We start from the raw sequence: 18,122 nt of genomic DNA on the forward strand, positions 1-18,122 counted from the left end.
TATTGAATAAGTAATTGATTCACGTTATTTCATCACTCCGCACTCTCTGGGTTGAATATTTTCTGAGATATAAGCGTTGAAGTAGTTAAACCGTATGAGGTCGATTTGCGCTAGGCACTATTGGCGAGTGCTAAATGTTGTGGTCGAGTGCGGAGTTTTACTGATATTGCTGTGTGGTGGTTTAAATTAAAATATGATTGATTGATTTCCGCCTTGTTTATATAAAAATGCTTTCATAGTCGTAAGATTCGACTGTTCAAACCAAGATAAGGCAATGAGTTTAATTGTATGAACATGAGTATAGTGCCGTTTTAAGCATATGGTATTTGTCAGATTTTTTAATTTTTTTGATTTGTAGAACCCAAAAGGGAGATATGCGTAGTTTGAGTGCTTAATTTTTCAATATATGATAATGAAAAACGTTACTTTATTTCTTGGCAAATTCGCGGAATTCGTTCAGCCGCAGCGTTCCATCGATCAATCGTTCGCCACGTCAGCGACTTCAGCGTCTTCAGCTTTTAAGTGTTAGTAGTTTCAGCGCTGAAGTAGCTGAAGACGCTGAAGTGCGGAACATGTGTGTGTTGACACCACTCATACCAGCATTAGAGTTACCTAATCTCTAAGCCCTAAGGTAATCCTTCCATCCTATTCGTAGAACACTACTAAAAACTAGTAAGAATAAGAATCTATGAACAGGATAAGTTAGACTTAGCTAGTTAGTCTTACTGTCACAGTCTCACAGATCCCTACACTACAGTCTACACTACGACTACAGGGGCCACAGACTACACGCCTACACCTATTGAGTGATGGGTGACCTACAGCCTCTAGGCAGACTAGGCTTTACAGTCTACGCTCTTACAGTCTACAGGCCTACAGAGTACAGCCTATGTTATTAGTTATTATAATTTTTTAGGTTTATAGCTTTATCAAAAGGAGTCTCAAAGCTCAAAAACATTTTATAAATCATGGTATTATGTTGGTATGATTTAAGAAGAGCGTTAAGGATCAGCACTCAGCAGCACCCTCGCCCTCCCAATCCCATACTGCGGCAGCGGCACCGCTTTCAAAAATGTTTGGCGACCAGCAAAAGCAAGACTGTATATTATTATTGGTAGACGTAGTAAGGAATGGTGGTTCTACTGTTTCGTGTCTGCATTTGCATGTCTGAATAATAATAATGTTGCTGCTCCCAGCAGCAGGGTGCCTTCCCACTGCTTCCGTTTGCTATTGCTGTGACCGAACTCTGATATAGGAGGCCAGCCAAACACTTTGTTGATTCCGTCCGGTAATTTAGCCCGATTGCCAGGACAGATGTTATCATGGATGTTATCATCTACTTGAACCATGGGATGAATCATGATGATTTAATATAGTTGAAATATCATGGTATATATTAGTTCAATCATGGGTTGAACTACTAGTACAACATGGATGTTATAATGGGGTTCCTAACTAAGGGTTGAGATGACGGGATTTTGGATAACGTGATTTAAAATAGTTTGATTTTCAATGGGCAGGAATTATCTATGCCGGTCAAGAAAAACCTAACAATCTAATATGCTAGTAATTGAACTTACTCGTAAATTTCTGATAATATAACACGCATGATCTATAATTTGTAGTCATTTCGCCGCAACTCATATAATGACGTTGGACTTATTTATTGCTTGAAGTTACAATATAAAAAACGCTCAGTATAAAATGGTCGTCGCTTGCATGAACTGTGTTATCTAGAACTCAATAGTTACTACTCGTCAGAAGAACTAATAATTTGAAAGCAGGTATTAGCACAGAGAGGTAGAGGGATAAAAATTTCAGTATTAGAAGATAATTTTAATAAGTTCATTGCGATAAACTATTATTTTTTTACAGCTCATCCCTGGGAGGTGGCATGCCCATCTGGTACAGGGCGCTGACATGATGCTTCTCGAAGAAGATCCTAGCAGCGGCCGCGCGCTCAGGAGGCAAGAAAGAATCTTGAGTCAAGAAGCCATTGCGGTTTACCACAGCGCACTCCACATCCTCCTCTGCAGTGACTTGGGGCAAGTCACTGACTGTCGGCTCTCTGCATTCGTGGAATCATTCATAATTTGGTGTTAATTAGTCGCACTATTTTGTTTCTCAAATCATCTATGACACGCATGAAATCTCTCTTCTTTAAAAATGTTGACAGTCAATTAAGTAACCCTGAGGTTGGATCAGAGATACATTAAATAGGGTTAAACTTCGTACCGTCCGTTCATGAAATTCTCAATTATATCCAGCATAAGGAAGCTGATGCGCTGCTGTTCCTTGGTCTCGAACTCCTCGACATGCTTCGGCAGGAAATAATTTAGTGGATCCAGATGACCAGCCCCCGGCGCCATCAGCTTTTTCTCGGATAAATCAGGGTGATGATTAAACCGATGAGGACCGTCTTCGAAATCAAACCTGTAGGTAAGGTAACAAAATGTCAATAATACAAGTACTGGGTAAGCGAAATCACAAAATTTTCACTGCTAGCTGGGGCTTGAACCCTGAACTCGCTACCCTAATATCAGTGCCCTTGACCAAACGACAAAAAATGCGAAATGCATCACTTTTTTCCGTATCATTCTTACGCAGAGGCCATGGCTTCCCTTATTATTTTCAATTTTAGTATGTGTGCTACGTTTCGTATAGTTAATTATTCACTAACTCACCGTAAAATTCTCGTGGGAACTTTTTTGCTAAGAAGTCGTGCAGTGAAGAGTGTCCCGGTGTTGTATAGAGCGTCACCTAGCAGCTAAATTGCCAAATAAACGAAATATTAAAAAACGCCAGTGCAATTTTATGCTCCAATTGAGCCATGTTAGAAAATTAGTAAGCGTACATGATATGGAATGTCTTTTCGCATGACAAAATCAGGCGTAACGAAATAGTAACTTTCCATGCAGGCAATCAATACTAATGTACTAAATTATAATTTTAGTAACAAATTCAGTAAAGTAAAGCCATTGTCAAATCATTTCTTTCTTAGATGAGATCTACACTCATGGTCAAAATGTAATTCCTGTAATGTAAATAATATTTTTTAACTTAAATTAATAGTAAACTTGCCTCAGCCAGGGCTGGCAGTTTATCTAAAAGAGAAGTGTCACGGAGTCCTGTCAGGTATTGCTGCCGAATTAGACGTTCCTCCTTCCCCCCAGGAATGAAACCTGCAAAAAATGTTTCATTACAAACGGATAAATAAACGCATTAAGATTATTCTCAGCGTTCGGGATAGAAATTTTATATCGTACGAAAAAATTACAACGTATGAATTTCATGAGAAATTTTTCACCCAACAAATCAGCCGCAAAAAGAATTCAATCTATATTCGTGTCCACAACAAAAACAATCAACGCGCGAATTTTACAAATTAATTTCATTTAATACGATAGCAGAAACCGAGATCGCTTCCTAAATTATACGTCAGCAAACTATCATTTCCCAACTTTTTTTTCAACATCTTAACAAATAATCATACTTGCCAGCGAAATTATATAACAATCTTACCCAATGCTTTGACAATTTTAGCGATGCATACGTCGTTAAAGTCATCGTCAAGTTCGTCCCTCATCGTCAGCAGCCATTCATAGAGAGCTGCAATGCATGGAACAAAAATGCTAGTTATTATATATCTTTATACTGTTTTTACTTCTACCAAAATTCAACATCAAGTATCTACAAAAATTCAAACTTATTGACAACAAAAGTACAGTTGACTATGTTCATCGATTAATTTAAAAATTTAAGCTATATTATATGCTTACTCATGCCAACGATGTAATTCCCTTGATTTTTTGATGTTACAAGAAGGACTGGAACCTGTGCATGAAGGATTGTAAAATCAATGAACATTGTACAAATAATCAATTGCGAATATCGTATTTATTCATCGACTTAAATTTACACGAGTGAGATTCCCTTATTATTTGCTCGCATAAATATGAGCAACATGTGAGCGATTCCTATTTGCTCAATCTCACCTCAGTGAAGTTACCATGCGTGAGCAAAGTAAGCGGCTCATCGAGCAGGAATTGAGCAGACTCATCCGAGACGTGACGAGATTGTACCGCTGGGGCGAGATACGCATTGCCGATCAGGATGTCATGCCTCTGTTGCACGGCACTTTGTTGATAAGAGTAGCAAACTGTCTGATATTTTAAGACCTTAATTCTAATTTTTTTCAAATAGTAACAACTGTGCACCCAAATTTGAACATTGCAAATGATATAAACATGCCTGATGAAAATATGAAAACCGTAAGCTGTGATGGCCATTTGAACTTCTCTGAACAAGGCATTTGAAGAGAGGACAACTAGGTTGTTTTCTAAAGTAAGATATATATCATAGCCGAGAAATATGTTTACCTAATATGTTAATTGAATATTTTAATATGCCGACCACCTCTCAATCTTCACCGTTACGCCGAGCAATGCAACCTGTTCAAATTATCCAGTTTTCGTTCGATCGCGGCAACTACTAGAAAATCTGCAACGTTTATTGGTAACAGCCAGAAGTCATTTTTAAATTCATTAAAACTTTCTAACATATTATAAAAAGAAGATTCGAATACTTAAAAAAATACTAATACAATACCAATTAAATATTAGTGAATAAACCGTAAAATAATTTAAATAGGTTAATATTTCAGAGTAAACAGTAAGATACCTCGAGAAATGCTCCTTGCGTGTTGAGTAGAAGTTCCAGAGGGGCGGCGATAAAGCAGTTCACCATGGCGCTCAGGGCCGACCGAGGACATCTGGTCAACATACATGCGATTACTGCATTGCTATAACATACGACTACTGCATTGCAATAACATACGATTACTGCATTGCTATAACATACAATTACTGCATTACTATAACATACGATTACTGCATTGCTATAACATACGATTACTGCATTGCTATAACATACGATTACTGCATTGCTATAACATACGATTACTGCATTGCTATAACATACAATTACTGCATTGATATAATTCAGTTCGACCTCTCCATGGATTGTTCCTTCTGTGTCTAACATCAATTGCAATAAATGTTTTTTTATTCAATAAAACATTTCTTTGGAGTTTTCAGTTTTTGTGCTAAAGCAATGACCATTAATCTCGATTGCTCCTGTTTTAATAGTGAACATTTTTGATATATTCATATTTTTCAGTATTGGGTGCATTTCTATTGTTTGGTTGGTTTTCTGAATTTTGACAGCCGAAAGCATCAGTTTACTATTCGGAAACAATTATAAAAGAGTACGGAAGTAATTAAACCAGATAGCATTCACACACACGGAAATTATATCTCAATTTCCTCTCACCTGAGAGCATCAGCGAAGGCCACCATTGTCCTTCTCAGAGCGGGGTGTTTTGTCCACACATCCAGTGGTGTTCCAGACACCGATACCACTCTATGAAACAGACCTGTTGAAGAAATTTAACTTGCACAGTTATGTGGGAAATTAAAAAATATGTATACGCCTTCATGGCGCACAACATGATTCCACTCACCATGCATGTCGGTATTAAAGACCAATTGTAATGAGCCACTGTGGCTGCAAATCTCGTCATCCAGGAGTAGCGTAAGCGGTTTTCCATATGTTAGTTTTTAAAATGTAACTGTTACATAATGTTTCATATAAAATTTTTTCTCAAAAATGTAATATAATAATGCATTCAGCAGAAAAAAATAAATAATTACCTACAGAAGCTGGGGAGATCATGTGGTAGAGCGCGGAGGCTCCCCCAGCGCAGTCCCCGGCGAGGGTGACGCGTGAAGGGTCGCCCCCAAACTGGCCGATGTTTTGCTGCACCCACTGCAGCGCCGCCACCTGGTCCAGCAGGCCGTAGTTCCCGGGGGCAGGATCGAAGGCATAAATGAATCCTGGAAAAATGGTTAGATTTCTGTCTTGCTGTATGTAGCAGAGGAGAATATAAATTCATTCTGTATTCTAAGATTATTTTCTGAAGTTCGTTCATTAAATCATTATGATGACAGTAATTTCACTATATCGGCATGATGAGTTCCTTATCGATCAGTCAGATGATGTGCGTGCAGTATGAATATCGATACCGCTTTCGATATCGATTGCTATCATTTCGGACAGATGATTTCGATACACTTTCTTAATTTGTATTAAATTCACCCAAAAATCCTAGTCTGTACTGAGGGACGACCAGCACCACGTCTCGGTCCATGAGCAGACGAGGGTCGATGTCGCTCGCACCAGAGACGATGAAAGCTCCGCCGTGCAGCCAAACCAACACCGGCAAAGATTGTTCGCTTTCCAAATCCTTGCAAAAATTAGTTCGTCGAATTGCTGGGACAATTAATGGTTCCGGTGCATTTGAAACTAAGTGATTGTTAGTTTCTACAAGAATTCATCTGCAAAATTCCTCCTTGCTTGAACGTGTGGATAACTGTGACAATTAGTTTGTCAATAAACAGCATTTTCGTCATTAAGCATCATATGTACTTACATAACATATCAGTGTGCACATAAACGTTTTGTAAATTTATAGGACGTACTCAAGCAATGCTTAACTTTAAAGTCTATTGCGCACAACTGTGCATTGCAGGTTCACAGGACTTTGCAGAACAATGAGTTAAGTGAGGACATTGTGGCGTGCGTTGTTTCTGGCGCTAGTAATCTAGTGTAAGAGTTAAATTAGTGGCCAACGGCCGCGCCTTCACTAAAGTCAAGTTATATAACACGGCATACACAACAGAAGAATGAATGGTTGGCTCACGTGCGGGGTGTAAACTGAAAGATGCAAGCAGTCCTCCTGCCCGACCATAACGCCACGTCCGGCCTGAGCGCAGACAGGTCCCGACACGTTGGAGATCAGGACACCTCGCCACGGATGAACAGGCCGTGGCGGCTGTCATTGCGGCAGATAAACATTTTTGCGATCATTTTACTGTTCATGATAACTTAGTAAAAGTGAACATCCCCAGAAACCGGGAAGTACAATTTAAAAACAGAAAACTTCGAATGAGGGTCATCTAGAACGGTAGCTATAATCATGAAATTGCGATAAAAATTGAGTTTTTAGATAAAAGGCAGTGTTGAGAAGTTAATGGGTGACATTTTACTTATTAAAGATGCGTCGATATGTCCTACCTTAAACCTGCCGTCAGCCTCAGGGCTCGCCGCGAAGGGCACGTGTCTGAAAGCAAAGAAGCGCCTGCCCCCCGCGCTGGTCTCCTCAGCGCCCAGCACGGCGCCCCCCGTCACATCCACGACGACGCCTTCGCCGCCCGCGACCCAGAGCAGCGCCAGCGCCGCTACTATCATCCGCATGGCCGGACTTATTGAGAAGCCTATGATATTATAAAAATGTACCGGTGACGCTCAGCAAAGTTGGTCTGCAGGAATATGGGAATATTAATGCAATGCTAGGAATTAAAATGAATTTGATAAATTATAAATATTATTATAATACCGAAGTTCGAATACTGAAGCGATCACGCTAGGTGTCCTTAATTGTGGGAGCTTTCGTTGAATTATACTAAAAGTTGAGAATCTCAAAAGTATAAATTATATAATTTTTTAGTTTCTTCTAAATTCAAGAATCATCGTACCCTCAGATAATCGATAACTCTACACTCACTAGAAGTGAAATCAATGTTTATGATTGACAAACAAGGCTTTCTCGAAAAGAAAACTACATTCTTTGGTCAGTTATGTGAATAACAAGGATGTTGGACGAAGCTTGAGATGAAAGGCCTTTGAGAGACGCGATACTTACGACAGCTGCATTATCTCCCACGCTTATCGTGGTCTCACAAACAACACAATCAAGAATTGAATGGGAATAATGTGTAGTGTAATCAATGTGAACGAATATGGAATCAATACCCTGAATATTTTTTTTATGTGCTCCGAGCTCAATATGTATCAAATGCTAATTTGTTTTGCATCACACAAATGTCAAGCACCGATGTATATATAATGGTCTCGGGAGACAATATCTTGCCATGATATGTTTCAAATCGTCTTCCTCAGTGTCTATGCGAGTCTCTGAACAGTATAACGGATTATAAGTTGCCCTACAGGAGAAAAAGGTCTTTCTTCTTATTCTTCCGCTATAAAGCTAACTAGTTATATTGTCTCTGAAGTTTTGTTTGCTGAATGCTTCCGAAGACCTGACCGCTTTCGTTTCACTTACAATTTTTGAAATGAAAAATAATTATTAAGTCAACATTGATTAGTACTTAAATTTGTGGATGAACTTTATGCTTCTATTGCATTATCACGTACTTCGTCACTACAAATGGAAATATATGTATATTTGAAATATTTGCGCTAGATTGATTTTGACATAACTTCATCAATTCTGTGTAAGGCTGAGAAATTTTGTTAATATCATGTACCTACAGAGATATTATTTGTCTGCTTGAATATTTAGGCGTTCACTATATTTGATGCGCTCACTTAAACGTGACCGCATCATTGTCATGTGCATATAATTTAGAATTGCCCATTGAAAATTTACAGACGCGGCAGCTTCTGATTTGGATTACCAGAAGCTGGGGCGACTCTAAATTTTGTTAGGGTGAATATGAGACATGCATACACTGGGGTTGGAAGACGTTAACAAACATCCTATGCAGGCCGGGTTGAGACCATCCAACACATGTGCATAGGCGAGAAACCATGCATTTCATTGCGAGCCACTCCAAAAATAATGAATTGTTCAAATTTGCAATTAAAAAATCAACATATGTATTCTGCATCAGAACAAATTGAAAAATCAGAAACAACTACCCGCATAAATTTTCATTTTAAAATATATACTTTGTGGCAATCCGCTTAACTCATGCAGTGTATGTCCAAGTAATATATAGTTTTATTGGCAATAAAATGGTTTCCAGATTATAAGAAAATTTACAGGTACACTATGTAACACCCGTACACTGAGTTTAATTTAAATAAATATATTTTTAAATCGTTAGCGGCAGTATCAATTTATACCTGAGCTCTAATAATAATGCAGGCTCGATGTTTTATCTTCATTTTATGACTTTCAAGCTTTATGTGTCTCACTACACGAGTATCTTACGTTCCTGCATGCTTTATGTGTCTCACTACACGAGTCTCTTACGTTCTTGCTTTATGTGTCTCACTACACGAGTATATAACGTTCTTGCTTTATGTGTCTCACTACTCGAGTATATTACGTACTTGCTTCATGTGTCTCATTACACGAGTATACTACGTTGTGCTATATGTGTCTCGCTACACGAGTATACTACGTACGTATACATTCTTGCTTTTCATAAAACTTTTGCCAATTTAAAGCGAGGCTACGAAAAATCTATGTTATTATGCACTTATTTTATTTTCAACAAGTTCATTTGAATGAAATGATAATACGGAGACATCATATTGTTGCAAGTCATTGTTTTGGTGGAAGCCTTCACAGCTCATCGCGTGGAACCAGACGACGCAGTTTGGCCAGAGTATGCTTATTCTGTTCTCTGAATATGTATTCAGATGCAGCGGCCCGTTCCTTCGAAATGAACTCTCCTTGCTCGACTCCAGCTTCCTTGGTGATTATGAGGCTCTCTAGGCCATCGTCGGTTGTCGATGGCCACTTTGTCGGCAATCTGGGAAAAAGAACCAAAATTATTCTCATAACAAAACGGTTGTAATATGTTTTAGTTGCCAGTTCTGACTTCTAATCCTCGCTTTGGAATGTCTTCGGGCAAAAGTTAGTTGCTCTTTGTAGTTCACCGGGATTTCGAAATCCCATGAGAATCCGATAACTATTATGCAAACTTATTCAACACCAAATGTACTGGAACCAGTCCTAAAATCTATAATGTACAACTTTTCAAAATATTCTTTAAAATGTATCCTCTGAATTTTGTTTGTATAAAAGAATTAAATCACAACGTCTAAACTTGCTTTGCGTTCACGAAGTTTTTGATGATGTAGAGGAGATTACTACTGATTTTCTTCTGGTCTTCTGTAGCGAAGGGCTGGTATTCCTCAGGTAGGAAGTAGTGCAAAGGATCCAAGTTGCCAGCTCCTGGAGGTATGGTGGACGCAACTTGAATTTCGCTGCGGTTGAAGTGGTTGTAGTGTGGCCCATCCTCGAAGTCAAACCTGAAACATTTCTAACTGAGTTACGGTACTAAGTAGATTATAATAGAATAGAAGTGTTGGCACTGAAGAAATAGGCCCATGGCCTGTTGCCGATTCTTGAATTTTTCGTGACTTGATTCACAAGGGATCCGGCCTTTGGAACCCGATCTTTCCATAACTGACGATAGATTGAGATAGCTGCTGGATTTATTGCCTGGTCCGTAATTTGCTAGGCATTTTAAGACTGAACATATGTTCCTGCATAGCTTCGTCTAGTCTGTTCTTGAAGGCGTTGAAAAGATTTGAAATAAAATACTTAAAAAAACTTTTTAAAAAAAACACGTTTTTCTTGTGGACTAAAAAGTAGAAAATAAATTATGGATCGTCCCAAAAAAAACGTGTGTCGGGCAGATTTTTAAATTTAGGAAATTTGATGGTGAACGTACAGCCCGACCCACGTTTTTTGGGGCGAACCATAATTTATTTTCTACTTTTTAGTCCACAAGAAAAACGTGTTTTTTTTTAAAGTTTTTTTAAGTATTTTATTTTCTACTTTTTAGTCCACAAGAAAATCGATTAAAACTTGATTAAGTATGACTTGACGCACGTATCGATGATACGCAGCGTCAGCGCCTGCTCGTCTATAACGTGAGCGCCCGCACGTCATACTATACATATACTATATATATACTTTACTCAATTAAACTAATTTCGGTCTCTAATTACTAGTTTTTATGATTGTATCTGAAATTGTTAGGCGAAAATAGCCTGCATGCCGAATTTCAGATCTCTAGAACAATCAGAAGTGGGCTAATTTTCGTTGTCAATGTTAACAACAAACAAACAAACAAACAAACAAACAAACAAACAAACAAACGCGAAGCTAAGCTAAGAAAAACGTGTTAAAAAGAAGGAGAATAATAATATCCTAATTTCGACATCCCATTTACCAGTCTTGGCTACAAACGCGTATATTGACTTACCTTAGAAGATACGTCGGTACATGGTCGTTGAGATAGCGAGCTAGAGCAATGTAGCCGCTGTAGTAGAGAGCATCACTCAATAACTGCAACAAATAAGAAGCATTAATTTCACGTTACAGGCTCAAAATTTATTGGACAATGAATAATTAAAATTAGGGTTTTAATTATGCAAGGTGCATGGCATGTGTAATATAGATAGAATTGTTTTTACAATTACAATTTGGTTCTGTTATATTTTCGTTTTCTTTCAGGAGTCTTTGGTTTTTACGTTTTACTGGTGGCGAATAATTTTCCTTTTATTTTCTATAATTTAAATTTTCAATCGTATTTAAAAATTTCATCCTGTTTCTGCAGTTCCAATCGACCTACCGTCGCAATCGCAGGTATTTTTTCTTCATATGTGGTTCCCTTCAGCTCAGGGAAATACTTGTCCCAAACGAATTTTTGAACCGGTTCCTTGTGTCCTTCAAGCCCTTCAGCGAAATTCATTGAATTACATTTTAGCGAAATAGTTTCGAGGCAAACTTGAATTAATCAGTAAATTTTACATTCTTTAAACATTTTGCTATTTCGTATCAATTCAGATAAATTGAACAGAGTCTCATTCTATAAATTACAAAATAGGAAATATTTTTAATTCTAGGACACGCGAGGAGGAGTGACTGAAAAAATTGATATGGAGAGAGTAAACTTTATGATAATTGTAAAATTCATAATGCGTACGTAGATTTACTTTGAACCTCTAAGGCATTCTACCCATAGCTGAATTGAAAAACTAACCAAACCTAACCTAAACTAACCTAACCTAACCTAACCTAGCCTAGCCCCCTGCAGCAGGGAAGTTACCTATTCTGGTGGCGACTTCTTGCACGACGCCATCGTTGAACGTTTCATCTTTCTCGATCCTGTCCAACGTCCATTGGTGCAAGGCTGTGAATTTGTAATAAAAAGGGAATCATTTTTCCGGCAATTTATTAAAAACGATTCATTTAAATGTTCTTTATTTTGATCCCGGGATCCGAATTGTAAGCTGTTACTTGTACGTGTGTTTGCCCTTATTCATGCGATTCTCGTCTCATCAAAGAAGAAAAATATCATCAAATATTCGTTTACTTTTTTATCGCGAAAGAGTGCGATTACAACTAAAAATACTAACCCATCTCTAGCATGAAGTTGCCTTCATCTTTAGAAGCCATCAGCAATACAGGTACCTGAAGGCGGTAAAAAATAACTAATGATAATTATGGCTATTGAATTATTGCTTCAACAGTAGGAATGAGAGAAATTTGTATTTCTTCACACTGGCAACTAATAAAATAGGCACTACTATATTTAGAATGGTTCAATTTACTTTCGCAAAGTTGCCTTGGCCAAACTTGATGACAGGTTCTTCGTCCAGGAAGCGATTTTGTGGATCGCCATGCTGGTACTGAACCACTGGTGCCTGGTTGTTGTTCCCTATGTACAGCAGGTCAGGTCCAGCCTGTAAACGTTTTTGATAATTAATTAGTTTTCGAATAATAGAGTTATTAATTAATTCGGGAAACTAAATGCATAGTAACTTGACTAATATATACTTCTTAAAGTTAATAAATGAAGATAATGTTTGGTTGCCGATGATAATTCTTTCAATTAAAGTTCATAGGTTTCGTGGCATGAAGTGTGGCTTTCAGTGGACTCGAGCTGGTGTATTTTTTTGTTTTTCTTATGTGTGGTAATGTTCGCAAGGATATTGTGACATAAATATAGTACAACAGAAAGTATCACACTCACAGTTTTGCTTTTCGACATGGTCATGAGACTGAGCTTCATCCTATCAATGTTGGTGTCGGCGAAGCAGCCTTTGAGCACGCTTGGAGAATATCGAGGACATCTGCAATAATGAGTCGAGGTCAAGAAGTAACATTTAATTAAATAATAAATCCCAAACTCCATTTATTTGACCTATGTCACGAAAGTCGGTTAACTGAAAATAAGAACTAACCTTAAGACTGTCGCAAGTTTCATTTAAATTTAAAATTAAACGTGGAAAGACGGAATTTTGAGCCAGACATGAACCCAAATTCGAAATGGAATATTCCAGCGATGAGTATGTTTTCAGCTTTCTTGGTGCCTGCAATTTTTTTTTAAATTTCGTTCGATTCCCTCGTTTCGAAAAATTTTATGTAAAAGATCTATTCGCGTCCGAACTTGCCCCATAAAGAAGCGTAAACTCAACCTGGGAAATAGTCAAATAGAGTTGTAGGTTACAACATAAATGAAATGCAGTGCGCTGTAAATATCCTACTTCAATCAGACCACGTAGATTAAGCATGGCCGGGTGGAGTTCTTTAGTTGCTACTGGTCGGTCGCGAGTGGTGTAATATCTTTTCTGTAGCGAGATTAGGCTTCGGTCCCAAGCTGAGCGTGACTGCCATGTTATACGATTACGATATTAGGACTAGGTAATATTCTGTTGCGAGTCGAATAAAATGGTATAGTGTTTTCGGGGTTTGTTCATTATTTCTGTCTGCATTCGTAGCTCGAGTTCTTTCTTCTTAGCATCCATTGTTCTCAATTTGTCCTTGCTCGAATAATCATCCCAATTTCCTTTATTTATTTCTTATTTTCACTTTACATACATTATATATCCAGTTATCGTGTAAGCTGTGTTTGATATTCAGTCAAGCCTGAAATGTTGCTATTGCTTGTTAGCCATTATTGTATCTGGAAAGTAATGGACACTTTTTACAAGCATTTCGGTTGTGGTCGGCGTAACAAGGTGACCGATTCGAAAAATGCGTGAGAATTCATGATGACCAGCTATTCTCATTTAGAAAATAATTTCATCACACTCGCCTTGTAAAGATAGAGTAAATTCGCCCTGTGAAGATAGTGCAAACTGATAATGTGAAGATGCTCCCACCCTGTGAAGATAGTGCAAATTGTTCATGTGAAGATGCACTCACCCTGTGAAGATAGAGTAAAGGAAGTTCGTTTGGCGAGCAATCAGATGACGAGCCCAAGAATTCAACGGAGTTCCCGACAAGGATATGACTCCTTGGAACAGTCCTGAGTGAATAAAACCGTGTATTTATATGAATTTTATGTATGTATGCTCTTACCTAATCTGAAATCGACAAGATGACCTGGATCAAATAACACGCTATTATCAATCAGCTAATGATCAAATAACGTTCAGTATTTGAAACGACATTCGTGAACACATTGTTCCCTGTCCAATAATTTCTGAGTGAAATTTATTGGGCCCATATTTGAAATGATTGCGAATATTCTAATTTATGACTTGACTCATAAATTAATCTATTTGTGATCACGTACCTGCAGCCTGCTACATTTTTACATTCCAGATGTTGTCTATTGTGCAGTAGACATGACTTAAATAAACGAATTATTTAAGTCATGAAAACTTCTACCGTCAAACATTACCGTCAAACGTGTACCGTCAAGAACATTGGACGCTTTGAGGAGCTACTACTCGTAACCGGCGGTCGTCAATAAAACCGTATAACACTGGTCAGCATTACGATTTTTCGGGTTCGATCACCAAATATTAACTAAAAAGCTTTTTAGATTCCGACTGTAAGTTGCGGCTCTATTTTGTTTTCGAAATAGTTTCTTTTATAAGCCGGCGACATAAGTTTTGTGGCGACGTTAGTGCAATTGACGTTAAGTAGTGTGTGGGGACAAATCGCCTTCTGCGTCACGGTCAGGCGAACCAGTAAGTTAGTACGAGTCGAACCACCTTCCGAGTGACGTTCATGCGAACCACTAAACCACGGGAGGCAAGTTACCTTCCGAGAGCGGGGAGATCATGTGGTAGAGCGCGGACGCTCCCCCAGCGCAGTCCCCGGCGAGGGTGACGCGTAAAGGGTCGCCGCCAAACTGGCCGATGTTTTGCTGCACCCACTGCAGCGCCGCCACCTGGTCCAGCAGGCCGTAGTTCCCAGGGGCGCCTTCCGCCATGTACAGGAATCCTACACCAGAAATTTATAAAGCAAAAAGGTATATTAAGAGTGAATTTGACGTGGAAATCTCGGCTGAAACCTTTATTACGTTTGAAGAGCGAACTGCCGCGCCTAAATGTCTAAATGTCTCTATTCTTTAGTATAGTATCTTAGTATAGTATCTTCGGCATTAAATAAATAGGCCTGGATAGGCCTGTCGCCGTTTAGTTCGCCGTGTTTAGTTCTTAAGAGGTTTTCTTTATTTTGCTTCTGCCTGAAACAACCACTGCTTTGCTTGGGACCGATAAAGATGTAGTTGCTGTGATTGGTTGTTTTGATAATTGATCGAGTGCCTGAAATCAATTTCAATGCCTAATCAATTTCATCCCCGTCAGCGCCGGTTTTAAAGTCTCCTACCCGATTGTAGAAAACTTGCCTGCTTTTCTGCAAGTTGTTGCAAGTGTGCCTCAAAATGAATTGAATTATTTCAATAAGATAAATAATGACCATAAATGCCGAGTCTGTACTGCGGGATGACGAGGACGACGTCGATGTCCATCAAGATGGTAGGGTCGTACGCTGCTGCCCCCGATACCACGAACGCTCCTCCTGGCAGCCAAACCAGCACTGGCAGGCTCTGCGTGTCATCGCCCGGCTTCTGATGTGACAGAATAATGCACTGAAAATACCTCGTGTGACGTCCTAGATTCGTACAAATTTATTAGAAATTTAGCTATAATAATTACAGTGTTACATTGGTTCTTCAACCGCAACCAACGATCGGAATTTTGTAAAAAATTCTATCATTTTTGGCATCTGCAAAATTGTTTTGCAGATGCATATCGTGCACTGAGAAAATCGTGGGCATATTGTCCCAATAATGACACTTTCTTACCCTAAGAACGAGCAGAGTGCAGACGTAGCACTGCATGCGTCAGGATAATCCACACAAAGTGCGTCGAAATTGGGACAAAATCTCGCTCTTTTCTCTGAACTCTGCTCGCATTTTAGTAACTAGAATGCGAGATGAGTAGAATCTACTAGTTGCATCTGGTATAATTCTTGTGTTCTACTCACAACAGGAGTGTATACGGAGACTGTGAGACAGTCCTCTTCCCCAGTCATGTAGCCGCGGCCGCCGCCAACGCAAAACGGACCAGGGGCGTCTGCCATCCTAGGTGTGGTCCATGGCTCCGGGGGAACTGGGTTCTGTGTCGATACATCAGGAATGTTACTCAGTGTAATCAATGTTACTCAATATAATAAATCTTATTCAATTGGCTGTGAAAGAGTGAATGACCAGTTCTCGCGTCGACATGCCAGGAATATTACTCAATGTGATCAACATAGCTCTGCAGCTTTAAAAGACTGAGCCTTCTGTCTATTCGGAAATCCATTGTCGTAAGGGGTCTCAACTCTTAACGCGACACTCTAGTTCAGTTGGTAAATACGAATTGAAGTGAATGGCTTCGCAGTATTTCACTGCATCAAAATTATTTGTATTGGTTTTATTTAAAGAGGACGCATAGAGAACTTACAGCAAAACCGTATCGAAATGTAAATTTCCAAGGAACGCTGCTCTAATTCATGTTGGTCATTTTAACTAACCCTTGGCAACCTGTTTGTTTTCGTATTGAACTTTGTAATTCCGTGCCGCTGATGATTGAACTGATGGTTCCAACCGCATACTTGATGCGAATTATAATTTTGCAGATCAGAATACTTGCTGTGGATTGTACTCGGGAAAACCAGCTGTGTATTTTTCGAGTGATCCGGAAACTATTCATAATTTCGTAATAAAACAATTTGTGTAATAATAGCTCATTGTTATTAAACAACCACTTCTTGCTTTAATTTATATAATTTGGATACCGAACGGCTCTTATGATGAAAAACTTATTGACCTGGAACTTGAGGTCGCCAACGGGTGCTGCTGCGTAGGGCACCGCCCTGTAGGCGTAGTAGTGTCGGCCTCCCGCACTGCGGTACACGCCCCCCACGATAGGCCCCCCTGACACCACGACCTGGGGGGGTGTGGAGGACTCAACCCCACACACCAAAACCACCACCACCACCACCACCACCATGGTTCTCAGCACGGTCAGTTCCATCATCACTCGTATTCTGTTAACTGAAAGTAAAGAATTTGATATTTTTGAGGGTGTATTCGTTATCTTCGTATTCTACAAAATCAAATTTGTAATTACCTAAAGGCTACTTAATTTTTATGATCGCATCTTAGAATATTTTGATTAATCCTTCGATGTATTTTTCCCGCTAACACGATTCTTTGACATTTGAATCATATTAAACTAAATTTATTCTTAATACTATTAATATCTCTATCTGAAAACTGGATTCACTTATAAGTTGATACATTTTATTTTCCAATGTAAGATTACTATGCGGCCCTCCCTCAACTAGTGCGGTCACGAGCCTAGTGAAATGAACGATCGCTTTCCCCCGACACGCACTAGAGGGCTGGTGGGTGCCACGTGTAGCGCTACGTGTCTCAGGCGCTGGAGTGCACAGCTGCTGCCGCTCCCATCATTATCTTCAGTATCTTGACTTATGTACAGCATAACAGGCCAATTATTTAGAACTTAATTCCTTGCTCTCATATTGGTTAGTTAGTCTTAATCAGATTGTATTTATTCGTTTTGCATCAAGTTCATGAAGAATTGATGTGTGGTATTTTTTCGAATGTTGGTTAATCAAAAGTATATTTTTTTCTTCAGAATTCTTGGAGTTATGTGTTTTTTGTATATCTACAGGACAGTATTGTACACAGGTAGTTTCGATGTCGAAGAAGTCCGTTCGTAAGATTTGTATCTCTCTCTAATTGATATTTCAGCACCAAATTACTGAAGGTACTTTCTCGTTTCTCGGACATTTATCTCGCCTCTAAACGCAATTTTATGTCAGATTTTTCACTCATCTCTATTGTTCACTACTAGCTCCTCGTTTATTGCCATTTAATTCAGATTGTAACTAGAAATTATGAGATTTGTTAGAGCAGCATTCTAGTAAATTAAGGCTAGGGTTCTACTCTCCAGCTGTCTCTCAAGTAACTAAACTTTATTATTTT

The 18,122-nt window shown here is 38.8% G+C and overlaps 1 protein-coding gene and 1 pseudogene across 1 annotated transcript; both read right to left on the minus strand.

The window, feature by feature from the left end:
• Window positions 1-1,846: 1,846 nt before the first annotated feature.
• Window positions 1,847-17,160, minus strand: LOC108676749. Its single transcript, XM_018164881.2, has 27 exons — window positions 16,939-17,160; window positions 16,112-16,243; window positions 15,542-15,692; window positions 14,882-15,064; window positions 14,036-14,138; window positions 12,861-12,960; window positions 12,439-12,570; window positions 12,244-12,298; window positions 11,934-12,017; window positions 11,457-11,560; window positions 11,088-11,170; window positions 9,925-10,125; window positions 9,438-9,623; window positions 7,763-7,767; window positions 7,135-7,364; window positions 6,761-6,892; window positions 6,157-6,304; window positions 5,712-5,894; window positions 5,332-5,434; window positions 4,681-4,771; window positions 3,996-4,124; window positions 3,780-3,834; window positions 3,523-3,609; window positions 3,082-3,182; window positions 2,685-2,767; window positions 2,236-2,433; window positions 1,847-2,068 (listed from the first exon to the last, which is right to left on the minus strand). The coding sequence occupies exons 1-27, from the start codon at window positions 17,146-17,148 to the stop codon at window positions 1,870-1,872; spliced, it is 3,468 nt and encodes a 1,155-aa protein (XP_018020370.2). The 5' UTR covers window positions 17,149-17,160; the 3' UTR covers window positions 1,847-1,869.
• On the minus strand, window positions 2,563-2,662 carry LOC125178364 (annotated as a pseudogene).
• Window positions 17,161-18,122: the final 962 nt, after the last annotated feature.

Source organism: Hyalella azteca, unplaced genomic scaffold (genome assembly GCF_000764305.2).
Source record: "Hyalella azteca isolate HAZT.00-mixed unplaced genomic scaffold, Hazt_2.0.2 contig9135, whole genome shotgun sequence".
Classification (NCBI taxonomy): Eukaryota; Metazoa; Arthropoda; class Malacostraca; order Amphipoda; family Hyalellidae; genus Hyalella; species Hyalella azteca.